The following is a 27,482-nucleotide window of genomic DNA, read 5'->3' as shown; positions in this document are numbered from 1 at the left end:
CAGTTCCTCTTTCTCTCTGCATCTTGTCCAGCCTTTCACAGACAGTACATGGTTTGAATATGAACAAAGGAATGCTCCCTTTACTATTCTAGCAAGATCAACGAGAAAGGAAATAAGATTGTCATATTTGGCCTTTCGGTCATACGTTATCGGGATCAAAAAGATAAAAGAACCATGGATGGGGTATTTATCAGCTAATTTGAAAAACCACCTCAAGGTGAAATCATGCAAAACTGCTGTAATCCAAATTTTCCCCACAAGGGGTGTCTGCATTTCGTCAGCAAATTTGATCAGCATTCCCACCAAAACTATGGAGATGTAGTCCCCATGGTAAACAACTACATTACACCTTGTCTGCATGAAAAGTGAATATGGCCAATACATTGGTCCCAGGGCATTCCCTTTGTATTCTGCGTAGCTTTCTGTGAAGGCAATGCAAATCCCACTCTTGATGACCACAGAAGACAACGTCCTCAGGAATCTCTCTCCTTTGTCATTGTCTGGAGCAAGGAGACCGATCCACGTCCATCTGAAATGTAGGATCAACTTCACAATCCCCATGTAATATGAATCTTGCTTTGGGCCCATCCGGTAGAAAAAAGGCAACTGTGTTTCATCTTTGAGCACATGATTCACAAAAGCATAGCCGATCTAGTCAGGAAAGGAAGAGACTGGTGTTGGCCTTGCAGTCAAGACAAAAGCTGTTTGTTACCTATAATGATGCATAATTATCAAAATGCTCACCAGTGGGACAGTCAATGTGGATGCAGGTGCTGACTTATAGGCACATAACTGTTACATCACAGTTGGTGGGGGGACTAGGCTTGTGATACTTGTGTGTGTGTGTGAAGTCCGCCAAGTCACTTCCCACTCATGGAGACCCTATGAATCAAAGTCCTCCAAAATGTCCTATCTTTGACAGAGATACTTGCATGGTACTAAAAACTTGTTAAATGTTTGACCGCAGATCACAGTGGGAAACCTAAATGCACGGGAACCCTAGAGGAAGAAAAGCCTCATGTTCTTCCCCATGCAAAATCATTTTCAGACTCTACAGTCTTTTTGTGGCTCTCAGTACCTCCCTTTTGACATCTCTGAAGGAGACGCAGCTCACACACCCGCTAAATTCATACCTGAGGCATTTTGTAGATGCTTAAGATGTTTGAAATCTGGTTGGAGGTTTCAGAGTCGGCCCCCTCAAGAACAACCAAGAGATTATTTTGCCCTCTGCAGCAGCTGTAGTTTGGAACATTCGCCTGTCCACCAGACAGCAGGTCTACCGTTGCGTCAGAAGTCCTTCTTGCATTGAAATAGTTCTCGTAGACGTTGTATCCCAGAGTGCTGTTGGATAGCATCCCGGGGTGTTTATTGATTTCCCAAGTGGCAAATAAGAAGGGCAGGAGATCTATGATGTTCAGCACCCAATGTTTGCTGCAAAATAGTATGTGTGGTTACATTTCATCTGGTGTTCAATGCTGATGTGCTAAATCCTGCTTCCTTCCTGTTCAGGGCCTTTCCAGGCACTCTACTCGTGAGTAATTAAAATAAACAATAGGCTTTACAATGGTTGCAACTTTTGCCATTTTCTGATTACAGACAGTTTGGTCCTTCTTTGTGTGAGTGTTGCAAACAAACAGCGTATTACACTGGGCCATATCCAGGGTGCAGCTAATGCAGGCACCACCTCCACTGGAGCACTGATTTATATCACCTAAGATGATTTGTTCATTATGTTCTACAATTTTAAATTTGTGACAATGTGGCTTTTATTTTGAGCAACGAGAGCAACTTTCTCATGAAAAAGAACTTTTTTTCATTAAAAAGGTTGGAGGTTGCAACCTTCTAAAAATAAAGTTGCCCCAAACACCATTCATCTGATTTGCTCAGATCTACTTGCCCGATATCCCTCTGTCACCCTTTTTTATGGTCAAGTTATCAAGCGAAAAAAATTGCATGCTCTGATATATGCCTTCCACCCAAGAACAGGAGGCTGGCCAAAGGTCTCCCTTGGATTTTAACCTGGGTTTCTTCCGAAGTAAAGGAAATTATTAGGAAATTGACCATACCAATTTCTTTCCTTTAAAGGTAAACAATGCTTAAAATTATGTTTCCTTTTTTATAACAGGCATGGATGAACTTATGATTGGCTAGGAAGTGCTGTGGGGGAAAGTAGGGAAAGCAGCACTGGTATTTCATATCTAGATGATCCTAAAGAAGGGTCTTACCCACAGACAAAAGTTTTTGGTCCTCAACAAGCAGTCATACTTAACAGTTGAGAATGGGCTCACCAGTTGCAGTGGGTTAAGGGATAGGTTCACCATATGGGGTGGCTCACTGTCTCCCCATATGGGAATATGGAACCATAAAGCAAATAACAAGAGCCCCATGGCTCAGAGTGGTAAGCTGCAGTACTGCAGTCCAAGCTCTGCTCACGACCTGAGTTCGATCCTGACAGAAGTCGGTTTCAGGTAGCCGGCTCAAGGTTGACTCAGCCTTCCATCCTTCCAAAGTTGGTAAAATGAGTACCCAGCTTGCTGGGGGTAAAGGGAAGATGACTGGGGAAAGCACTGGCAAACCACCCCATAAACAAAGTCTGCCTAGTAAGCGTCGGGATGTGATGTCACCCCATGGGTCAGGAATGACGTGGTGCTTGCACAGGGGACCTTTACCTTTACTGCTAGATCGGACCAAACATTCATCAGTCCAATACTGTGTTTCACAGTGGGCAATTAGACAAAAGAAAAAAGAAAAAAGGATACAATTTTCCCAGGGTGAATCCCAGAAAACAGGAACTGTACGTATTACATAGAGTGTGAAAGCAGATTAAAATTGAATAACATTCAGTCCATCACACATCATTGCTTACTCATCTACTGTAGTAGAGGGAGGCTTGGAGAAAACGTAAGGCCGATGATCATTGATTGCTGTAGCAGTGATTCCACCGATGGTCAAGTCACCCGGCCTGTAATAGTTCAGTGGGATTGTTAGATCAGTTATCATATTGACGGGGCACTTTGCCTTCGGAAGCCTGCAGGAGAGATGAGGCAGCAGCCCAGAGAGCAGCAACAGCAGCAGGGTCATCTTAGGTGTGCCTGACAAAGCCGTTTCCCAAATCCTAATGTGGTAGAGGGAGGCTTGGAGAAAACGTAAGGCCAACAATATGTGAATGCTGTAGCAGTGATTCCACCGATGGTCAAATCACCCGGCCTGTAATAGTTCAGTGGGTCTGCTAGATCAGTTGTCACATTGACAGGGCACTTTGCCTTCCGAACGTAGCAGGAGACATGGGGCAGCAGCCCAGAGAGAAGCAGCAAGAGCAGCAGGGTCATCCTAGGTGTGCCTGATAAAGCCGCTTCCCAAATGCCTTTAACTAGAAGAAGCCCTAACAGAGACTGTACTTATGCAGATGGGGCCCAGTGCTGGATGCTGATGCAAGAGGATGAAACTGATTCATGCAACAGTACAGCTGCTCCCAGGTCCTCAGGAGACATTTATGCACATATCGTTTCAACTTGTATTTGACAAATCACTATGTGCTCTTCCTTGAGTCTGATGTTCATGCAATTTTCTCCAAAGGTGATCTTACAAAAAGCCTGCTGAGTATGTTAAGAGGAACAGTACATCACCATGATTTTCATCATTATAAGGGCAAGCGCCACCTCTGCAGCATCCTTGACACTGTCTGTGGCTCCATGCGCAGGTGCCTGGCTGGAAAAGATGTACTTGTTCATTTTGATGTGTATGAATGTTTAAAACTGCCCTAGTTCTTCCCATACATTATGACCACAAGAAGCTGCCTGGTTGTCCATCTAGCCTCCCTTTTCCTGCTCCAACTGGTATTGGGACTCTGGGGTCTCAAATGGAGGTCTTTCCCAGCCCTGTTTCTTTACATTTTGATGAGCATTAGAGATGACACATGTATCGGCTTTTCATGCCTCTAGTGTGAATTATGTTACTGATATCTTTTGATTTAAAAACAAAAACAAAACACCTACTCAACACTCTCCCCCCTCCCTTCATAAGTCCATTTCATGCAACATAGTTTGCAGAAAGACATGTGAACAGAGGTCACAATGTTTACCCACAGTGAGACTGAATGTCTTTGTACTCTCATTTTTCACCCCCTTCTCAAACTCCAGATAGCTGTTGGCATGTGTTTTTATTTATTTTTAAGTAGCATGTTCACATCGGTTGCAACCAGCGATTGGCGAAAACACTAACTACTTGCTGTGCAAGAGGCTTACAGCATGTGAAGTGTTCTCCTACACCCACAGCTTGCATACACCAAACCAGGGAAGCACAAAGAGGTCAACTTATGCTGCCCTTGCCCCAGAGCAGGCTGCAATACCCAGCGATGCCCACAGGCCAAGCCCCATTCCAAAGCCAGCTAGTACCTGGAGGTTGGCCACTCTACATGCGGACAATTGGTGAGATGCAGAAGAGTCAGGCCTCCTGTTGTTTGTGCATCCCTGAATTTATGGACTAGACCATCCTGGCTCTAAGCCTTGAGCCATCACGCACATCCTGGCTCGGGCTCCTCCTTGCCAAGGCCTCCTGATGCTTGAGGGAGGTGTGTCACTTTCTATGCCCCTAGCTGCATGGTCTATGGGTCAAGGATAATGACACACTCAAGGGCTTCCTGTCCTAGGTCCATGAAGGCCCCAAGGCCTCAGGCCTGGTCTGAAGGTTAACCCTTCTCCATCCAAACGATGCCCCAGAATGCTTACCTAAGCTGTACTGCATACCATTCAAGCAACCTGACCCGCACTGCTACCGCTACAAGAAGGGATCAGCTTGCTGCATGGATCAATAGCTCCCACGGAGCTGCACCTCAAGGATCTTGGTTAGCGATCAAGGAAAACTAGGGAAAGTTGGCAACCCATCAGCCTCCCACTTACCAAGACGCTGTACTTGGCTAAGCTAGCATTACCTAAAATTACAAGAGAGTAAAGTTCAACTAACCTTAGTCCCCCAAGATTGGGTCTACTGGACAGCTTCCCCAGAGCCCTGTATAGCCTGGATGTTCTCTATCTAGGTTGCCATTTTCTGGCTCAAAAATACATGGAGATTTGAATGTGACGCCAGAGAGACTGGGGTCTCACAAGGGAAGGTTCCCAGGCAGGGTATAATGCCCTGCAGCCCACCTTCTGAAGCAGCCGTTTTCTTCAGGAGAAGTGGAATAAATGTTTTAAAGAAATAATTTATTTATATGTCAAGTAATAAATAAAGTAGGATTGCCAGGTCCCTCTTCGCCACTGCCGGGAGGTTTTTGGGGTGGAGCCTGCAGAGGGCAGGGTTTGAGGAAAGGAGGGACTTCAATCCCATAAGAGTCCAACTGCCAAAGAGGCCATTTTCTCCAGGTGAACTGATCTCTATTGGCTGGAGATCAGTTATAATAGCAGTAGATCTCCTGGCTGGTACCTGGAGGTTGGCAACCCTACCTTTCAGACCTCATTCTTATTAACCACTATACTGCAAGAAGAAACAATGTAAATGTCTGAGAAGTTCAGGATGGGAAGTCCACTCCGTAGTCCACTCCGTGCGTGACTCTCCTCACTATGGGCTGGTGCTCTTGGTCAAGTGCTTTCCTGCCTGGATAAACGACCCTACAAGACTCAAGAAAACAAAAAAGGCTGAAAATTCTTTTCTTAATTCTTTGTTGCAGGTTTTCCTCTTGAAAGTGCTAGGCCAGGCTGGAGGCTTTTCTTCCAACAGGAGGGCTGTCTTGGGTCTCCCGCTCACATCAGTTCTTCTATCCTGGTTAGCTTGAGTTGTAGGCTCACAAGTCACATTGAAAACCTAGCTCCAGTTGTCAGGCCTCGTAGCTGGCCAAGGTTGGTATGTTCCCTACCTGAAGTGGAGAGAGGTTTGTTGTTGTTGTTGTTGTTGTTATCTTTATTACCAATATTAATATTATGGAACAGGTGAGCTGAAACTGGAGTGATACAGTCCTAAGACCAATTCTAGTTAACATCCTGGCTGCACAATTCTGTACCAACTGGAATTTGGAAGGACAGCCCAAGTAGAGTGGAGTGCAGTAATGTAATGTAGATGTCACCAGATCAATCACCACAGTGGCCAGATCTTTCCTGCCTAGGAAAGGCTGCAGCTGGCTAACGTGTCGACGCTGGTAAAAGGTGCACTTGGCCACAGCTGCCACTTGCTCATCCAGTGGTAGGACTGGGTCCAAGATCACTCCCGGACTTTGAAACTTTGCCTTCACTTCTGCATTCTTGTGCTCATCCAGTCTTTTTAAAGAGGTTGGGTGCCTTTTTTGACTTGTTCATTCATTGCTAAAACTGCAACTTCACAATGCATTTATGAAATCTCATGCCAGTTTCCAACAAAAGTGGGCTTATGACATTCTCCCTGTGGCAGAACTTTCACACATTTTGTTTATCTTGGAAAGTGACAAAGATTTCCTTTGTTTGTTTGTTTTTATGTTAGTTCAAAACATTTTAATGCCAACTATTTTAATGCCATCTCTCCATCCGATCAGGGTCCCCAAGAGACCAACTGTAAACTTCTCTGTTTAAAAGCTAACAGGATAGAAATAGTAAACTTCTAGAGGAAATTATTTGGAACCAATTACAATGTACAAGTTCAGGGCAGAGGCAACACTGACTAGATAGGAAGAAGGCTGTGGGTATGATTCGGCATTTAAATAAAAAGGGCAACATAGATGATAGACCCATTGAAGACCTTATCTAGATGATCCCAAACAAATGAACAGAAAAATCAAGCCACTGTGAAACTGTAATGAAGACGATCTTCATGGCCAACCCAGCAATACAATGAACATATGAGGTAATATTCAAACATCTCTATATGGAATCAAGTAGTGATAAAAGAACACAAGTAAATCTTTAAAACAAAATGGCCTACAGCTATCTCATGTCATTATACCTTCCCTGTCATTATGTATAACTAGTTTCTTTTCTAATGTATGTGAAAATAAGAAAGATTGGATCTAATAAAAGCCTAGAGGGGTAAATGCCAAGACAAGTACATTGGATTCAGAATGGTGTAGATAAGGATTACAAATATTTAAAAGAATGTGCTCAAAAGCCAATGCCATCTTCATGTTTCATCCTTAGTTGTTCCTTTGTATTCAGATGAGGCCTCTGATCTTCTGGACATTTATCGCAGTGACTTGCATCCGAATAGAACATATTAATTTCAGTATCACCCCATCTGTTTTACAACCATTAATTGACAATATATATCTGGAAGTGCATATTACATGCCAGGAATCCAGGACAATATTGGGAGGAGGGAGACATCAAGAAGTAAAAACTCATGATAGGATCTGGGACAATTTCAGAGTCAGATTGAACTGCTTCATTGCAGAAAGTCCTGGCTCCTGGCTCCTTAACACCACCAGCCAAAACCACATCAGACATCAAGCCCTGAAACTCTGGCCAATAAATGCCAAGCAAAGTTCTGGCAAACTGATCCAAAAGTCTAACTCGGTATAAGGCACTTTGTACGTGGTCCTGATTGAAGTGGAATGACTGCTGATGTGAGCCAAAGAGGAAAAACTGAGGCTGGAAGTACAGTTTTTGCCCCTCCGCTCTCCCTCCAACTGGGGCTCTCGGGCAAGACCTACCTTCTGAAGTAGAGATAGTCCCTTCTGGACATGGAAAACAATCATAGCAGCAGAGAGGTTCTCCTTCCTTTATCACCTTGGTGTATCCAGGTGAACAACTCTCGGTGCACCTAGAATGGGGCAGGCTCTAAGCATAAAGACGAGGTGTGTCAAACTAAATGTCATTGGAATTGCTTCCTTGAGTGTGTGTTTGTGTGTGTGTGTGTGTGTGTGAGAGAGAGAGAGAGAGAGAGAGAGCTCTATAGAAATGATTCATCCATTTGGAAACGACTCAACTGGACCTCCCATGCAGTCTTGTTGGTTCACAGTAGCATAGTAGAGACATCTGCTCTGGCTGCTGTGTAATAGCTGGGCAAGGGGTGGAGATCTGATCAGAAAAGTGTGAAGGGCAAGATGCCAGAGACATTCGAGCAGTATCATATGCTCACATAAGGAGCCAGCACAGGGGGAGGTGGGATGCTGTTAGAAAGTGGTTGGAAGAACCTGATCCCTTGTAGGGGACGAAATCCTGGCAAAGTGCCAGCAGATTGTACTGGACCTGCATAATATGCATGCATGCTATTCAGAACGGATGGGGCACTGGCCAGGGATGCCCCACTGCCAATCTGCTTCACAAGCAAAGAACGGTGATGAACAGTAGGGCTGTTGATTCGGTTCGTCCCGAACTGAAAATCAGCCGAATTTCCCCTGATTCGGAGGTTTTTAGTTCGGGACGAACCGAACTAAAAAATGGAGGGCAACTGGGGAGCCGAATTCAGCGAGTTCGGGAGTTCATGAATAAATCCGGCAAATTCGGGGCCGTCAGTAAGCAGCATAACCGTCAGTAAGCAGCATTCCCCTTCCCCGGCCAATCGGTGGCCAAGCTGGGTCTTCTTCTGGCCAATCAGTCAGGATTGAATACTGGAGGAATCAGCTGATGTGCGGCCCGGCCGGGGAGAGAGAGAGGGAAATCCTCCTGTGTGTGTGTGTGTGGGGGGGGTGCTTGTGCACATTCGCTCCTTTCCGTGGCTGCAGGGGGCGCATTTTTGGGTGTGCCAACCCCAAACTTTCAGCATAGCTTCAGACGAGCCTTCTTAAGAAACCCCCCAAGTTTTGTAAAGATGGGTTCAGTGGGGGCAGAAATATGGGCTCCCCCCTTTTCTCTTTCCATGGCTGCAGGGGGTGTATTTTTGGGGGTGCAGCCCCCAAACATTCAGCATAGCTTCAGATTGTCTGAAGCTATGCTGAAAGTTTGGGGGCTGAACCCCCCAAAAAGCGCCCCCTGCAGCCACAGAAATGGAAAAGGGGGAGAGGAAAAAGGGGTGGAGCCCATATCTCGGGGGTCCCTAACCCAATGTTTACAAAACTTGGGGGGTCTCTTAAGAAGGCTCATCTGAAGCTCCGTTGAAAGTTTGGGGTCTGTACCACCAAAAATGCGCCCCCTGGAGCCATGGAAAGAAAAAAGGGGGGAGCCCATATCTCGGGACCCCCTGACCCAATGTTTACAAAACTTGGGGGGTCTCTTAAGAAGGCTCGTCTGAAGCTCCACTGAAAGTTTGGGGTCTCTACCCCCAAAAATGCACCCCCTGCAGCCACGGAAAGGAGCGAATGTGCACAAGCACCCCCATGAGGATTTCTCTCACTCTCTTTCTCTCCCCGGCCCGGCCGCGCAGCAGCTGATTCCTCCAGTACTCAATCCTGACTGATTGGCCAGAAGAAGACCCAGCTTGGCCACCAATTGGCCGGGGGAGGAGAATGCTGCTTGCTGACACCCCGAATTTGCCGAATTTATTTGTGAACTCCCGAACTAGCTGAATTCGGCTCCCCCGGTTTCCTGCCATTTTTGAGTTCGGTTCATCCTGAACTAAAAACCTCCGAATCAGGGGAAATTTGGCTGTTTTTCGGTTCGGGCCGAACCGAATGGACAGCCCTCCGTGTATGCACATTTGCCCCCAGACCCTCAAGTGATCGGAGGGCAGAGGGGACAATTGCCGGAGGGTTGCCCACCACCAGCAGGCACCTGGCAACCCTACTCATAAGACATTTAATATCTCTTATCTTCTAGTAGGGTAGATCATCATTTCTTGGCCTGATTAATAAGGGATCTGCTTTCTGTACCACTATCTTATCTGGACATGAAATTACAGGGATTCTGAGGTAACACTCTGAAAAGTCCAGTTGTATCAAACACACCTGGATGCAGGTTGTGAGGAAATGGTACACAGAAAGCACAGAAACAAAATCACCTGTGGACATCCAGGGTCTTTATTCATGTCCTACCATCATATATAATTTGTTCCTTTCATGAAGTATGTGCAAGGAAGAGAGATTTATTCTAAACACACCACCAAGTGTGCAAAGACAAGTATTTTGTTTCACAAGAACATAAAAGACAAAGATTATCAATTTTTTTTAAAATGTACTCAAAAGTAGATCTCATCTTTATGTTTCATCATTAGTTGTTCTTTTGTATTCAGATGAGGCTTCAGTATAATAATGTAGCATTTGGGAAGAAAGATGCAGCCCAGTAAGCCCAAACTGGAGGCCAAGATGGAGAACATCTGCACAGCCACCATGTATTTCCCCTTGGTGCTAAGATAGGTGGGCACAAAGGACACCCAAACACTGCAGAACACCAACATGCTGAAGGTGATCAGCTTGGCTTCATTGAAGGCCCAAGGCAGCTTCCTGGCTAGGAAAGCCACCGTGAAGGAGACGGCGGCCAGGAAGCCCATGTAGCCGAGGGCAGCATAAAACATGGTGACAGACCCTTCGTTACATTGCAGGACGATCTGTCCAGGCTGGGAGTGCATGTCAGCCTCTGGGAAGGGGGGAGAGATGCCCAGCCAGAGAGTGCAGATGCCCACTTGAACACCGGAGCAGGAAAAGACAATGGAGTTGGCCATGCTCTTCCCCAGCCATTTCCTCATCCTGCTGCCTGGCTGTGAGGCCATGAAGGCCACCACCACAGTGACAGTCTTGGCCAACACAGAAGAGACGGCAACGGAGAAGATGATGCTGAAGACCGTTTGTCGGAGAAGGCAGGTCAGCTTCTGGGGCTGACCAATGAAGAGAAAAGAGGAGAGAAATGAAAGCAGAAGGGAGACGAGGAGAACATAGGAGAGGTTGCGATTGTTGGCTTTGACTATTGGAGTTTCTAAGTATTGAATGAAGATTCCCAGAACAAAACTTATGATTAGGATGAAGGAAACAGTAAAGAAATTTAGGATGGTCCCCAAAAGGTCTTCATAGGACAGGAAGGTTATATGCTTGGGAATGCATTGATCTCGGACCTTGTTTGGATACTGATCTTCTGGACATTTATGACAATGACTTGCATCTGAAAAGAACATACTAGTTTCAGTATAATATCCAGTACGGAGATCGATTCCCATTCAAATAGGCAGTACAGGGCTAAAGGATGCTAAGTTCTGTCTTAGCATAAGGTTCTTCGCAGGCTATTCAGACTGCAGTGGAGTGACTGGTAAAGTGAGCCCAAAAGACATCATTCTGAAGCTATGATGGAAGCATCTTGTTGCCCTGACCCCACCATGGTCCCACAATGCAGTGTAACTGACACTGGGATCTGCAGCAGCTCTTTTTTTAAAAAATTATTATTTATTATATGTGTCCCTTCAGGTTCTGCTTCCCAACCTGGTATCTTGCTACAGTTATTATATTTAACTGCAGTTTTATTTTATTAATTATTTATAATTAAATTTATTTAATACTCAATGAAGAGAAGAGTAGCAGCAATACCAGATGAAACAACAGCAAGAACACTCATCCTTTAAAAAAAAAAAAAAAAACTCCAGCCAAAATTATATTGATTACTAACGTCACACACCTATTCTCCCCAACAGGGACCCAGTGTGACTTACCTTGTTCTGTCCTCCATTTTACCCTCACAAAAACCACCCTGTGAGATGTTATGCTGAGAGGGTGTGACTGATTCCTATCACCCAGCAAGCATCCATGACAGAGTGGAGAGTCAAACATGTGTCTCTTCAGTCCTGGTCAGACACTCTAACCACTATACCATACAGTTTCTGATAGATCAGGAAAATTGTTAAGCCCCTTGAATTTGGTTAACAGATGGGACATTTTTCCACCCTCCCTGTCTGTGCTGCCTGTCCTTCTTGGTTTCTTGTAAGTAAACTTCATTTCCATTGCTCATGTCAGAGGGATGTTCTATAGCTAATCTGTGTCAGGAGGCTCCAATTCCTTTCATGTTTAGCACTGCAGCATCCACAATCAAGCTGAAGCTGGGGGACAATTTTGAGAACTCTTAGCTTCTGATGAGGTATTCCTGCCACAAAGGAAGAGCCTTCACCTCCATTGCAAAAAGTATGGGGGTGGGGTTTAGATGATATCAGCCAGGATATTCTGGTTCCCTCAGGTTTGGCACTGCAACTCCCCATACATCCTGAAACCAGTGCCCAGTTATGAGACTCATAGCTTTTATTTTCTGGTGAATTCTGCAAGCCATGGACTGACGGATAAATAGATCATTTCAATATTATACATTAATTATAAGAATTGTTCTTTTATGACTTATATTTTTATTTTGCCCATCCTTCAAGGATTGTTTACTCGGTATGAGGACATATGAACTGTAATGGTGGCAGATTCATATCTTTAATGAAAAGGCTGCTCCATTTTCAAATAGAGTGGATGACATGATTTAAAGTGCAGAAATTGCTCACAGGTGGCCCGGCTCAACTCTCTGTCTGCTCATCTTTTGACTCTCACGGCCTGCTGCTGAGGTAATTTATTCTTACTCAACTTGTGTAAGTAAATAATTACCAATGTACAAGCGTGTTCCCGAATGTCTAAAAATCTTCCTCGGTGATGGCTAAAAGAATCTTACTGCACATCTCCCCAGGAGAAAGTTAATGAATATTTGCTCTATCCCCCTCGAAAGACTGGCCCTTTCCTTTGGGGTTAGCTACCTTCCTGAGTGGAGACTGTCCCTTCCGCACATGGAACACAATCATAGCAGCAGGGAGGCTCTCCTTCCTTAGTCGCCTTGGCGTATCCAGGGCGACAGCTTTCCGTACACCAAGAACGAGGCAGGGTCTAAGCATAAAGAAAAGGAGTGTCAAGGAAAAAGTATTAGGGGGTTGCTATGTGTGCATATTTTCTACAGAAATGAGTCATCTAGTTGAAAATGACTCAATGGGAGTCAGCATTGTATGTACCACCAAGGGCAGAACTGATGATCCCCAATGGCATGGCAGGGACCCTGCTTTAATGGCTGTACTTTGGGTATTGGTCAATACCAGGGCAAGGGGTGAAGGCAGGATTTTTGGCCTGATCAGATAGGTCTGAAGGTGAAGATGCCAGAGAGATTTGAAGCAGTGGCACATGCTCAGATAAGGAGCTGGTGTGGGGGAAGTTGGTATGGTGTTAGGATCCCTTTGGACGAACCTGACCTGTTGTTGGAGAAGAAATCCTTGATAAGTACTGGGAGATTATACTGGCCAAGGAGGACATGCAGCCACCTACTCCCGTGTTGGCGAACCTATGGCACGCGTGCCACAAGCGGCATGCCGAGCCCTTTCTATGGGCACGCGTGGAGCCGCCCCCCCCCGCCCGTCCCCCGCCCGTCCCCCGCCCCCTCCTGGCGGTCTCGACGCCATCTGCCTCCGTTGCCTCGCTCCGCCTTAGCAGCAGCAGCAGCGCCGCCACCCCACCCAGGCGCCGCTCCAGACCTGCCGCCGCCCGCTCATGCTCGGCCCCGAGGGCTGCCCTGCCGGCCGCCACGCTACAAAAGTGCATGGGGGGTTTTTTTGTCTATTTGTGAAAGAGAGGTTTTGCCTTGGACTTGCCACTGAGATGCACATTTACCCCATCCAGATTCTCAAAACTGCATGGGGGGGGGGTTAGTTGTCTATTTGTGAAAGAGAGGTTTTGCCTTGGACTTGCCACTTAGATGCACATTTACCCCATCCTGAGTCTCAAAACTCCATGGGGGGGGGTTTGTCTATTTGTGAAAGAGAGGTTTTGCCTTGGACTTGCCACTGAGATGCACATTTACCCCATCCAGAGTCTCAAAACTCCATGGGGGGGGGGTTTGTCTATTTGTGAAAGAGAGGTTTTGCCTTGGACTTGCCACTGAGATGCACATTTACCCCATCCAGAGTCTCAAAACTGCATGGGGTTTTTTTTTTTGTCTATTTGTGAAAGAGAGGTTTTGCCTTGGACTTGCCACTGAGATGCACATTTACCCCATCCAGAGTCTCAAAACTCCATGGGGTTTTTTTTTTTTTTTGTCTATTTGTGAAAGAGAGGTTTTGCCTTGGACTTGCCACTGAGATGCACATTTACCCCATCCAGATTCTCAAAACTGCATGGGGGGGGGGTTGTCTATTTGTGAAAGAGAGGTTTTGCCTTGGACTTGCCACTGAGATGCACATTTACCCCATCCAGATTCTCAAAACTGCATGGGGGGGGGGTTGTCTATTTGTGAAAGAGAGGTTTTGCCTTGGACTTGCCACTGAGATGCACATTTACCCCATCCAGATTCTCAAAACTGCATGGGGGTGTGTGTTTATTGTCCATTTGTGAATGGGAGGTTTTGCCTTGGACTTGCCACTCAGATGCACATTTCCCACATCCAGATTCTCAAAACTGCATGGGGGGGGGTTTGTTGTCTATTTGTGAATGGGAGGTTTTGCGTTGGACTTGCCACTCAGATGCACAACTCAACAATAAGCCCCCCTGCAGAGTTTTGAGAATGCAGATGGGGAAAATGGTGTTTGTCAGTCATTGCCATGATTTAATTTTATGGATGACAAAGGATAGTACAGTTAGTTCTGAAAATGAAATCCTTAAAGTGTGGAATTCTCTGCCAAATAATTTTAAATCAATGAAAGCACTTGGGATTGCTTTCCTTACTTTGTTTGGATCATTTTATGCTTGTGAGCATAAGATGTTAACATATGAGTTGTTTTTTCTAAACTAAAACCTCAGTATTCAGGTTAAATTGCCGTGCTGGCACTTTACGATGAATAAGTGGGTTTTGGGTTGCAGTTTGGGCACTCGGTCTCTAAAAGGTTCGCCATCACTGACCTATAATAAACCTATATGCCTTACTACAATGAATATGTGCTCTGAGACTGTCCTGAGAACATGGTTTGTGGTTTCCCATTACACTATCTGGCGTTGCTTTGGTAAGAAGCAGGCAGAGAGGGCCATACACAATGAACTTACATTTTCTCGCATCACTCACCCATGATGATAAACTACTTAACAGGAACATGGACTCTGGCACCAAGGCCTGCAACAAACCAAGGTGCCAACTTTGCCCTCATATAGATTCTAGGAACATCATCTCTGGACCCACCAATGTCAGCCATACTATCTCAGGTTCATACTCCTGCTCATCTTCTAATGTGATTTATGCCATCACATGCCAGCAGGGCCCTTCCACAATCTACATTGGACAAACAGGTCAGTCTCTTAGACAAAGATTAAATGGATTGATGAAAAGTCTGACATCAGAAACCACAATATTCAAAAACCAGTGGGAGAACATTTCAACCTTCCAGGACATTCTGTTGCAGATTTAAGAGTAGCAGTTCTCTTACAAAGGAATTTCAAAGGGAGACTGGAAAGAGCAACTGCTGAATTACAGTTGATATTAAAACTAAAGACAATGCATTTACCTGGGCTGAATAAAGACCTTGCATTCATGGCTCATTACCAATGCTGATTTCTTCACACCCATCTCTCCCCTGGACATCACAGACTCTTCTGCATACCATACCTAATCCCATCACGCCTGCTGTTCACATTTACATACTGTGAACATTTACATACTAATGCTTGTCTGAATTCACTCTCCTCTACTTAAAGACAGATAGATTCACATTCTAGCTGTATCTGAAGAAGTGAGCTGTGGCTCACGAAAGCTCATACCGTGCCAGAAAATATTTTTGTTAGTCTTTAAGGTGCTACTGGACTCTTGCTCTTTTCTAGAGTTAACAGTTGAGAATGAGCTCACCAGTTGCAGCATGTTAAGTGACCGTTTCGGCATATGGAATGGCTTTCAGTTCATACTTGCACAAATCACCCCAAAAAGACAAAAACATTATAAGAGCTCTGCTGAATCAGACTAAACCTTCATCAATTCCAACTTGTACTTATGATCAACTAGGCAGTTTTACATGGGACAAGAAGGAAAGCTGCACCGGCAATGAAAGGATTACCCTGACATATGTAAGTGCCATCAGGTCACAACTGGCTTATGGCGATCCCAACAAGGAGCTTTCAAGACGAGTGAGAAGAAGCTGGCTTGCCATTGCCTTCCTCTGCAGAGTCTTCCTTGGTGGTCGCCCATCCAAGCCCTGGCCCTTCTTAGCTTCTGAGATCTGATGATATCGGGCTACAACATGCTGCCTTCCCTCCCAAGAAAGATCTTACCACAGACAAAAGCTTATGACCCTAAAGATATTGCCATACTTAACAGCTGAGGATGAGCTCCTTGGTTACAGCATGTTAAGTGACAGTTTCAGCATATGGGGTGGCTCCCTGTTCATACCTGCACAAATCTCCCCAAAAGACAAAATAGAAACATCAGAACATTATAAGAGCTCTGCTGAATCAGACCAATCCTTCATCTATGCCAGCCCAGTATCATATTTCTTACAAAGGCCAATCAAACAAAAGAGGGATACAACTTTCTAATGGCAGCTCCCAGAAATCAGGGACTGTCCGTGAGAAACAGAGCTTGAAAGCAGACTCAGATTGAGTAGCATTAAATCCATCAACACATCATTACTTACGCTGTAAATCTAACATAGGGAGGCTTGGAGAAACTATATGGCTTAAGCACAGTGTTTGCCATAGACGTGATTCCACCAATGGCCAAGTCACCTGGCCTGTAATAGTTCAGGGGGCTTCTTCGATCAGTTATATTAAACAGGCACTTTGCCTCCATAACCCTGCAGAAGAGATAGGACAATAGTCCAGAGAGCAGCAACAGCAGCAGCAGGGTCATCCTGGGTATGCCTGGTAAAGCTGCTTCCCAAATGGATCTAACTAGCAGAAGCTCAAAACCTCTTGCAGTGCAGAGACTGTTCTTCTACAGATGGAGCCCAGCACTGGATTCTGATCCAAGGGGATGACACTGAATCACACGACAGCACAGCTCCCTCACCCAGCTGCCCTAAATCTCGGCCCAGGTCCTCAGGAGATATGTATACACTATCCTTTTCAGACTGTATTTGACAAATCACCCTGTACTTGATTTTGACGTTCATGTAATTATCTTCATAGGTGATGTTAGGGAAGGCCTCTTGAGTGTTGGTAAGAGGAGCAGTAAATCACCATGATTTCCACGATTATAAGGGCAAGTGCCAACTCTGCAGCACTGTGTGTGGCTCCCTGCGCAGATGCCTGGCTGGAAAATATGTCATTATGAGACTTACCACTTTGGTCCTCTACTCTTTCATGGTTCAGCAAGGGGACAGATCAGTGAGGTCTGACTGACTTACGGAATTTAACATAAAGCTGTTCCATTTTGATGTGTACAAATATGTACAGAATCTGCATTAGTTATTCCCAATCATTATGACCATATGGAGCTGCCTAGTAGTCTGCCTAGCCTCCCTTTTCCTGCTCCAACTGGCACTGGGACTCTGGGGTCCCAAACAGAGGCCTTCTCCAGCCCTGTTTCCTAAGATGGCAATGAGCATAAGAGAACTGTGAGCAAGAACAACAAATGTGTTTTTATTTTTTAAGTAGCAACATCTGTTGCACCTAGCAATTGTGTTCAAGAGGCTTAGAGTATGTGAAGTGTTCTCCTAAATCCACATTTTTGCATATACCAAACCAGGCCCGTGAACGCACTAGCAACTTACCTCGCAATTTCAACGTGTCCAGAACACAAGAATCCAACTCGACTTTATATTTCTGTTCCCACCGCGCTGCCTTTCTTCACTGCATGTGATAAGCCGGGATCAACGGGCTCCCACACATGCCCAGTCGGCGCTGGAAGCAAGAGGACGGCGATTGGTCCAGCGTCCCTTAGGGAGGCGGGAGGAGTGGGGTGGTTGGCTGGCAGCAGGAAGTGGGCTGGCAGCAGGGAGTGGATTCAACACTGATTGCATGTTCCCACTGTAAGGCTCCCGGTGAGGAAGACGCTTCATTTTTTTACTTCGCCGTGTAAGCGGATCCTCTTACCGCGGAGAAATTGCACTCTGATGACGCTTCGGAGATCCTTCGAACAGAGTAAGTGGGAACATGCAAGGAAAGCCCCCAGAAGATGGCGCCGCAAATGCCCAGTGCGGACATGGCCCAGGTAAGCACAATGACGTCAGCTAGTCTTAATTGTGCATCCAGGAGACAACTGTTGAAGTCATTCTCATTTCTGCAATATACTATAGTTTTGGGAACTGCAGTGGCTGTATTTCATAGAATCATAGAGTTGGAAGGGACCACAAGGGCCATCAAGTCCAACCCCCTACACCATGCAGGAAATTCACAACTTCCTCCCCCCCACACACCTAGTGACCAGAAGATGGCCAAGATGCCCTCCCTCTCATCATCTGCCTAAGGTCACAGAATCAGCATTGCTGACAGATGGCCACCTAACCTCTTCTTAAAAACCTCGAGGAAGCCTGTTCCACTGAGGAACCACTCTAACTGTTAGAAAATTCTTCCTAATGTTTAGAAGGAAACTCTTTTGATTGAATTTCAACCCGTCCGACCTTCTTGAGCAACAGAAAACAACTCGGCACCCTCCTCAATATGACAGCCCTTCAAGTAGGGCGGTTGAAAAAAAAAATTCGGTACAGTTTGGCTTCGGCAAAATTTGGCCCGTTTTAATTCGGGACGTGCTGAAGTCCGAACTCCCCCGCTTTGGATCCCCGAAATTCAGGTGAGATCCGGAGTTCGGGGGAAAATTCGGCCGGATCTTTGAAGTGCTGGGCGTCCCTACCCAGGCGGGGCCCACCACTTCAAAGAGTGGGAAGGGGCGGGGTCTTTAAAGAGCCTTCACAGGGCCTGGGGGGCTCTTTAAACAGATCTGTTTAAAGGCCCCCCCGCATGCCTTCATGGAAGCCCCGTGAAGGCCTGCAGGGGGGGGGACAGATCTGCGCCTGACAACCCCCCACCCCCTTCCACAGAGTCCCGGCGGGAGGGGCGGGGGGTCTGGAAACGCCTCTGCCCAGCCAGCGCTGGCTGGGCAGAGGGGTTTGACAACCTCCCCACCCCCTTCCGCAGAGTCCCGGCGGGAGGGGTGGGGGTCTGGAAACCCCTCTGCCCTGCCAGCGCTGGCTGGGCAGAGGGGCTTGACAACCTCCCCACTCCCTTCTGCAGAGTCCCGGCGGGAGGGGCGGGGGTCTGGAAACACCTCTGCCCAGCCAGCGCTGGCTGGGCAGAGGGGCTTGACAACCTCCCCACCCCCTTCCCCAAAGTCCCGGCGGGAGGGGTGGGGGGTCTGGAAACGCCTCTGCCCAGCCAGCGCTGGCTGGGCAGAGGGGCTTGACAACCTCCCCACCCCCTTCCCCAGAGTCCCGGCGGGAGGGGCGGGGGGTCTGGAAACTCCTCTGCCCAGACAGCTCCGGCCGGGAGGCGCAGATCTGTTTAAAGGGCAGTCCGTGGGTCTCCAGGGAAGCTCCCTGAAGACACGCGGGGTGGCGCGGGGTGGCGGGAAACAGATCTGCGCCTTCCAGTAGAATTCGGCTCCCCGGTTCCCCCCTTTTTTGAGTTCGGTTCATCTGAACCGAAAAACCACCGAATCAAGAGAAATTTGGCCTTTTTTTCGGTTCGGGCCGAACTGAATCAACAGCCCTACCTTCAAGTACTTGAACATAGTTATCATATCCCCTCTCAGTCTTCTCCTCTTCATGCTAAACATCCCTAGCTCCTTCAACCTTTCCTCATAGGACTTGGTCTCCAGCCCCTTCACCGTCTTTCTTGCCCTTCTCTGGACCCGTTTGGTGGTAAGGACCCTAGGGGGGAATGAATATGCCCTCCTAGAATTTCTTTTGCAGTGGAGGACCATGGAGGTTCATAGCCAGATGTATATGTTAGATTTTTAGCAGGGCAAACTTTAATGGACTCAGAGGCATGATGAGAGTCATTTAATAGGCAAGAATTCTCGAAGGGAAAGGAGCAAGTGAAGGTTGGGCTCTCCTAAAAGAAGAGCTCTTACAAGTAAGTAATAGCTTTATTTGCATTTAGCCGTAGGCCATTACAAACATGTCCAGGATACGAGGTTAATAAAATGCTGGATTAATAATAGATATACACAATAAAACTATGCTAAATCAATACATACAGAGAAATAATAACTAAAAGTTGCAGTGGTGTCCCAATCAGCCAATGGGACCAAGCAACCATTAAAATCAGCTCGAAGGAAAGAGCTCTTACAAGCTCAAACCATCAGTATTCCAACAAGACAAAAACATGGTAGGGGATCAACGAAGCCAATGTGGATGAACAGAGAACTTATGCAAATGTTACAATGTACTGTCCATTGTCCAGAAGGGAGCAGCTCTTCCATGGCTCAGGGGGGTTGCAGGCGGGGTTGGAGACAGTTTTCTCCTCCACTACTGTGCAGCTACATCCAAGATGGAGTTCAGGCCACTTCCGTCCCTGGGTCTACAGCACTGCTTGCCATCTGCAGGGTCCTGCTAGCACTTTGCAGCTTGGTCCAGAGTAACATCTAGGTCTGTTCCATTCCTTGGCTTTCTGCGTTGTTGGCTTTCTCCTGCGCACTAATCCACATGTGCCAGGAAAACTGGGCATGAGAGGCTAGGGTCACAACCAATTAACTCAGGTAAGTATGGTGATAGCTCTGATAGTTTCCTATTTGTCAATATGTCAGTAAATTGCTAACAAGAACTATTGGCAGTAGCTTGAACCCATCTTGTTAGTCCAGATTTGGGGAGATCTCATGACGTCACATGAGAAGCCTTTAGACAGAGGGTCTGCAAAATTTTCTGGTTACCTTCTCAAAAGACAGCATTTAATTTCTCTTATCTCCTAGTAGTGTAGATCATGATTTCGTGGCCTGATTAATAAGGGATCTGCTTTCTGTAGCAGTATCTTATCTGGACTTGAAGTTACAGGGGTCCTGAGGTAACACTCTGAAAAGTCCAGTTGTATCAAACACACCTGAACACAGGTTGTGAGGAAATGGTACACATAAAGCACAGAAACAAATGACCTGTGGACATCCAGGGTCTTTACTCACGTCCTACCATCATATATAATGAGTTCCTTTCATAAAGTATGTGCAAGGAAGAGAGATTTATTCTAATTACACTACAAAGCATGCAAAGACAAGTATATTGTTTCATTAGGGCATAAAAGACAAAGATTACCAAAATTCTAAAAAATGTACTCAAAAGTAGATCTCATCTTTATGTTTCATCATTAGATGTTCCTTTGTATTCAGATGAGGCCTCAGTATAATAATGTAGCATTTGGGAAGAAAGATGCAGCCCAATAAGCCCAAACCGGAAATCAAGATGGAGAAGATCTGCACAGCCACCATGTATTTCCCCTTAGTGCTGAGGTAGGTGGGCACAAAGGACACCCAAACACTGCAGAACACCAACATGCTGAAGGTGATCAGCTTGGCTTCATTGAACGCCCCAGGCAGCTTCCTGGCTAGGAAAGCCACCATGAAGGAGACGGTGGCCAGGAAGCCCATGTAGCCGAGGGCAGCATAAAACATGGTGACAGACCCTTCGTTACATTGCAGGACGATCTGTCCAGACTGGGAGTGCATGTCAGCCTCTGGGAAGGGGGGAGAGATGCCCAGCCAGAGAGTGCAGATGCCCACTTGAATACCGGAACAGGAAAAGATAATGGAGTTGGCCAAGCTCTTCCGCAGCCATTTCCTCATCCTGCTGCCTGGCTGTGAGGCCATGAAGGCCACCACCACAGTGACAGTCTTGGCCAACACAGAAGAGATGGCAATGGAGAAGATGATGCTGAAAACTGTTTGTCGGAGAAGGCAGGTCACCTTCTGGGGCTGACCGATGAAGAGAAAAGAGGAGAGAAATGAAAGCAGGAGGGAGATGAGGAGAACATAGGAGAGGCTGCGATTGTTGGCTTTGACTATTGGAGTTTCTAAGTATTGAATGAAGATTTCCAAAACAAAACTTGTGATTAGGGTGAAGGAAAGAGTAAAGAAATTTAGAATGATCCCCAAAGGTTCTTCGTAGGACAGGAAGGTTATATGCTTGGGAATGCATTGATCTTGGATCTTGTTTGGATGCTGATCTTCTGCACATTTATGACAATGACTTGCATCTGAAAAGAACATAGCAGTTCTGAAAAGAACATAGAACATATAATATCCAGTACTGAGATCGATTCCCATTCAAATAGGCAGTATAGGGCTAAAGGATCCATGTTATTCAGACTGCAGTGGAGTGACTGGTAAAGATATCCAGGTGAAGCCAGGATGGAAGCATTCCCCCCAGGCCTGCCTCCCTTCCCCCCAGGCCTGCCTCCCTTGACCCCATATTGCAGTGTGACTGAAGCTGGGGTCTGTGGCAGCTCCTCTTCTTTTAAATTATTTTTTTTAGATGTGTCCCTTCTCTTTCTGCTCGCCAACCTGGTATCTTGCTGCACTTATTATATTTACTGGCAGTTTTATTTATTATTTATTATTAAATGTTTTTAATACTCAATGAACAGAAGAGTAGGAGCAATACCAGATGAAACAACAGCAAGAACACTCATCCTTTTTTTAAAACTCCAGCCAAAATTATATTGATAATTAACATCATACACGCCTTCTCCCCAACAGGGACCCAGTGTGACTTACACTGTTCTGTTCTCCATTTTATCCTCACAACAACCTTGTGAAGTAGGTTAAACTGAGAACATGTGACTGGCACAAGGTCACCCAACCACCTTCTGTGGCAGTGTGGGGATTCAAACCTGGATCTCCTTGATCCTAGTCTGACATTCTAACCAATACACTATACTGTCTCTGATAGCTTAGGTTGGTTCCTAACCCTCCCTTGTATTATAAAGCCGTTAAATGATGTTTAGAGGTTAGTTTTTATTTGATTGATTTCTTGATGGTATGCCAATAAAGGTATTGAAATTGAATTGTATTATAAAGCCAATGCATTTCAGAAGGACATCTTGGATGTATTGGGACATGTTTGGGACAGTAGTGGAGAAAATTCATAATTAGTGGACAAAATATAATTTGAGCCTGGTGGCAGTGGAAGTCTTTCACAGAACTTGACTGCTCACAGGACCCTCCCTTCTGTGTGCTTCCTTTGCTGCATGTTTGTCCCCAATATGGATCTATCAAAACTGGTCCCTCTGGGCAGTGTGTTGCTTGAGCATTGTTGAGCCTAGGGAATGTTACCCTGCAGTGTCCACATACCATCCAGTCAGTTCTGAGCTTCATCAGAAGAGCCCTTGCAGGATCAGACCATTGGTCCATCTATTCCTGCATACTGTTTTTCACACTGTGGCCAACCAGTTGCCCTAGAGGGCCAAACAAACTAGGCAGAATGGCAGAGTGGCAATTCTTTAACAGATCTCCTTGATCCTAGTCTGACACCCAAATCACTACACCATGCTGGCTCTGGTAGCTCAGGAAAGTTATTAGACCTCTTTTTTATGTATAAGAGGGCATATTTTCCACCCTCCCTCTCTGTGCTGTCTGTGCGGCCTTTCTCCCTCATATGAACCCAAAGTGGCTGACCCTGTTCTCTTGTCCTCCATTTTATCCTCACAAAAACCACCCTGTGAGATGTTAGGCTGAGAGGGTATGACTGATCCCTGTCACCCAGCAAGCTTCCATGACAGAGTGGAGAATGATTCAAACGTATGTCTCTTAGATCCTAGTCAGACACCCTAACCACTATACCATACAGGTTCCGATTGATCAGGGAAATTGTTAAGCCCCCGTTATTTGGTAACACATGGGATATTTTCCACCCTGCCTGTCGGTGTTGCCTGTCCTTCGTGGCTTCTTGTGAGTAAACTTTGTTTCCATTGCACATGTCAGAGGGATGTTCTAGAGCTAATCTGTGTCAGGAGGTTCCCATTCCTTTCATGTTTAGCACTGCAACATCCACAATCAAGCTGAAGCTGGTGGACAATTTTGAGAACTCTTAGCTTCTGATGAGGTATGCCTGCCACAAAGGAAGAACTTTCTCCTCCACTGCAAATAGCATGGGGATGGGGGGTGGAGTTTAGATAATATCAGTCAGGATATTCTGATCCCCCTCAGATTTGGCACTGCAACTCCCCATATATCCTGAAGCCAGTGCCCAGTTATGAGACTCGTAGCTTTATTTTCTGATGAGTTATGCATGCCAAGGACTGACGGATAAATAGATCATTTCAATATTGTACATTAATTATAAGAATTGTTCTTTTAATGACTTATATTTGTATTTTGCCCATCCTCCAAGGATTGTTTACTCAGTATGAGGACATATGATGTGTAATGGGGGCATAGTCGTATCTTTAATGATAAGTCTGCTCCATTTTCAAATAGAGTGGATGACATGATTTAAAGTGCAGAAAGTGATCTCAAGTGGCCCCGCTGAACCCTCTCTCTCTACTCATCTTTTGACTCTCACGGCCTGCTGCTGAGGTAATTTATTCTTACTCAATTTGTGTAAGTAAATAATGACTAATGTACAGCGTGTTCCCTAATGACTAAAAATCTTCCTAGGTGATGGCTGAAAGAATCTTACTGCACATCTCCCCAGGAGAAAGTTAATGAATCTTTGCTCTATCCCCTTCGAAAGACTGGCCCTTTCCTTTGGGGTCAGCTACCTTCCTGAGTGGAGACTGTCCCTTCCGCACACGGAGCACAATCATAGCAGCAGGGAGGCTCTCCTTCCTTAGTCAACTTGGCGTATCCAGGGCGACATCTCTCCGTGCACCAAGAATGAGGCAGGGTCTAAGCATAAAGAACAGGAGTGTCAAGGAAAATGTTTTAGGAGGTTTGCTATGAGTGCTTGTTCTCTACAGAAATGAGTCATCCAGTTGAAAATGACTCAATGGGACCTCCAGTGCTGTATGTACCACCAAGGGCAGAACTGATGATCCACAGTGGCATGACAGGGCCCCTCCTTTAATGCATGTACTTTGGCTGTTGGGCAATACCAGGGTAAGGGGTGAAGGTAGGATTTTATACCTGATCAGATAGGTCTGAAGGAGAAGATGCCAGAGACTTTTTAAACCGATGTTCAGATAAGGAGCGGGTGTAGGGGAAGTTGGCATGGTGTTAGGACCTTGTTGGGAGAACCTGACCCAGTGTTGGGGAAGAAATCCTTGCTAAGGGTTATACAAGCCAAGGAAGACACTCAGCCACCTACTCCAAGGACCAACGGAAGGAGAAAGAGCAGGGTGCTATAAACCCTTCGCCTTCTAGGCAAAGGCCATGGGGAAAGTCAGGGCAGCATCCGGGCAATGGTCTAGGAAGGAAGAGCAAGTGTAGGCTAACTGCACCCTCCTGACAAACATCACAAATAAGACCTGCTGTTGACCACCCTCCAAATATGTATTCCATCACGCTTTGCCCTGCCATTCTTATTCCTTGGGTTATTAGACTGTAAACTGATTTGATAGAAATCATCTCATTTACGTAGCTTATGTTGTTACTGATATTTCATTACAGCTATTAATGTGAATTAATTGAAAGCAATGTTTTCCCCTACCTCATTAAACCATGTGGGCCACACAATGGCATCCTGATCAATGGTGAATTTGATCTCTGCAGATGATTGTCTCTCTACTCTCCCAACATTAACTCTAACAACCGACTGATTGGATGTCACCACCCAGTTCACAATATCAAAATTGACTGCCATGTCTCCATTCTCATCAAAAGTGACTCCTTCCATGGAATTATTAATAAACTGGAAGTTTCTGAGGATAGGATGAAGCTACAATTACATAGAAAACACCAACATTTAGAAATACTGGAAGCCATATTGGATATTTCCGCCTTACTTATAATGGTCCCTATAATTCTACAGTATGTGGGCTGGGAGGATTGTTTTGAATTATGTTAAAAAGCTCTTTCAATAAGAAAAACGTGTTGGATCTTGATAGCAGTATTTGTCCAGCCATCAGTAAATGTGGTTGGGATGGAAGTCATGTGACTCTACCTCTATATGTTCCCTCCACACCTACAATTCCAAAACACCTCACCCAATGGAAGTTGGGTCTCAGGGCATTCCTCAGGCTGAGCTGCATCACGAAACATCAAATGCTAAATTTCATTTTGCCTCTATATGTAAAATCTTGTCAGAGTATGAATATGTAATTGAACAACTGACAGAAATTTTCAGAGAGAGTAAGAGAAGGAATACCTGCCATGGCTGCAACTTTTGAAGTCCCAGCCAGCCACCACTTGACATATGACTAGATCTGGACAAGTAGGCCACATTCAAGGCAAATGCCACAACCTGGATAGAGTTGTAAATGCTGTAGCTGTCTTGAGACAGGATACTTTCTAGCTCATCCTGGGATGGTGGTTCCCGTGCCTCTTTCTCTCTGCACCTTATCCAGCCTTTTACTGATAACCCATGATTTGCATATGAACAATGAAATGCTCTCTCTCCAATTTTACTGAGAGTAGATAGAAATGAATTAAAATTGCCATATTTGGTCTTTCCATTTGTCTGGATCAAAAAAGAAAAAGAACCATGGATGTGCTGGGTATCAAATATTTTCAAAAAAACCCTCATGCTGAAATCCTGCAAAACTGCTATGATCCAGACTTTCCCCATGATGGATTTTAGCTTTTCTTTAGCATATTTGATCATCACTCCTAGAGTCATCATGGAGTGGGAGTCCCCATAGTAAACAAGTACATTACACCTTGTCTGTATGGAAAAGGAATGCATGTTGAGGTTTATCCCATTATCATTCTCATTCCATTCTTGGATGTTTTTTGTGAAGGCAATGCAAATCCCACTCTGGACGATCAAAGGGGTCAAGGTCCTCAGGAATCTTTCTCCTTTGTCATTGTCTGGAGCAAGGAGACCAACCCATGTCCATCTGAAATGCAGCAGCATCTTCACAATCCCCATGAAATATGAATCTTGCTTTCGATCCATCCGGTAGAAAAAAGGCCGCTGAATTTCATCTTTGAGCACATGATTAACAAAACCATAGCTGATCTACAGGGGAAAGGAAGAGACTGGTGTTGGCCTTGTAGTGAGGACAAAAACTAATTGTTTACCTATAATTATGAATAATTTTCAAATTGCTCATCATTGTGATAGTCAACGTGGATGTAGACTCTGTCTCAGAGATACATTACGGTTCCTGTAAAGTGGGGAACCAGGCTACCTTACATCTCAAACATTAAGGTAGTAGTGTCGAAGGCTTTCACGGTCAGAGTTCATAGGTTCTTGTTGGTTATCCGGGCTGTGTGACCGTGTTCTTGGTATTTTCTTTTCTGACATTTCGCCAGCAGCTGTGGCAGGCATCTTCAGAGGAGTAACACTGTTCAGTGTTACTCCTCTGAAGATGCCTGCCACGGTCACACAGCCCGGATAACCTACAAGAACATATTAACGGAGTAGACTTGGGGATACCACTAGAAGGGAGCTGAACCTAATCCACCTCCCACAGAGTCTGAGGTCTGGGATAAAAGGCATGTTTAGAAACTTCTCAACTCTATCAGCAATGGTATTTCTTGATCACATCTGAAATTTGTAAATGGCTCCTTCCATTCTTAATGATGGTCTTTGGAAATAGTACTCTTCTTGCTTTTGCTTGGATCCCCTGCAGTGCTTGGGGCAAATGCCATTTCCCTCCAGTGGATGGCAAGGTCCAATCCCTCCTAGTGAAATTAATCCTAAGTGTGTGGAACAGGAATGAACACACATAGCCCAAGCTCAATTATCTCCCTTCCCAATATATTGTCGAAGGC

At 45.6% G+C, this 27,482-nt stretch overlaps 2 protein-coding genes across 2 annotated transcripts; both read right to left on the bottom strand.

The window, feature by feature from the left end:
* Positions 1-2,989: 2,989 nt before the first annotated feature.
* Positions 2,990-11,486, bottom strand: LOC130473319 (vomeronasal type-2 receptor 26-like). The gene is made up of 3 exons (XM_056844844.1): positions 11,470-11,486; positions 10,225-10,777; positions 2,990-3,028 (listed from the first exon to the last, which is right to left on the bottom strand). Exons 1-3 carry the CDS (start codon positions 11,484-11,486, stop codon positions 2,990-2,992), a joined length of 609 nt encoding a protein of 202 aa, XP_056700822.1.
* Positions 11,487-19,476: 7,990 nt separating this feature from the next.
* LOC130473308 (vomeronasal type-2 receptor 26-like) lies at positions 19,477-25,795 on the bottom strand. Its single transcript, XM_056844834.1, has 4 exons — positions 25,751-25,795; positions 24,368-24,494; positions 21,159-21,679; positions 19,477-19,548 (listed from the first exon to the last, which is right to left on the bottom strand). Exons 1-4 carry the CDS (start codon positions 25,793-25,795, stop codon positions 19,477-19,479), a joined length of 765 nt encoding a protein of 254 aa, XP_056700812.1.
* Positions 25,796-27,482: the final 1,687 nt, after the last annotated feature.

This window comes from Euleptes europaea, chromosome 1 (assembly GCF_029931775.1).
Source record: "Euleptes europaea isolate rEulEur1 chromosome 1, rEulEur1.hap1, whole genome shotgun sequence".
Lineage (NCBI taxonomy): Eukaryota > Metazoa > Chordata > Lepidosauria > Squamata > Sphaerodactylidae > Euleptes > Euleptes europaea.
The sequence above is the reverse complement of the archived record's forward strand: the minus strand, read 5'-3'. Positions and strand labels throughout refer to the sequence as shown.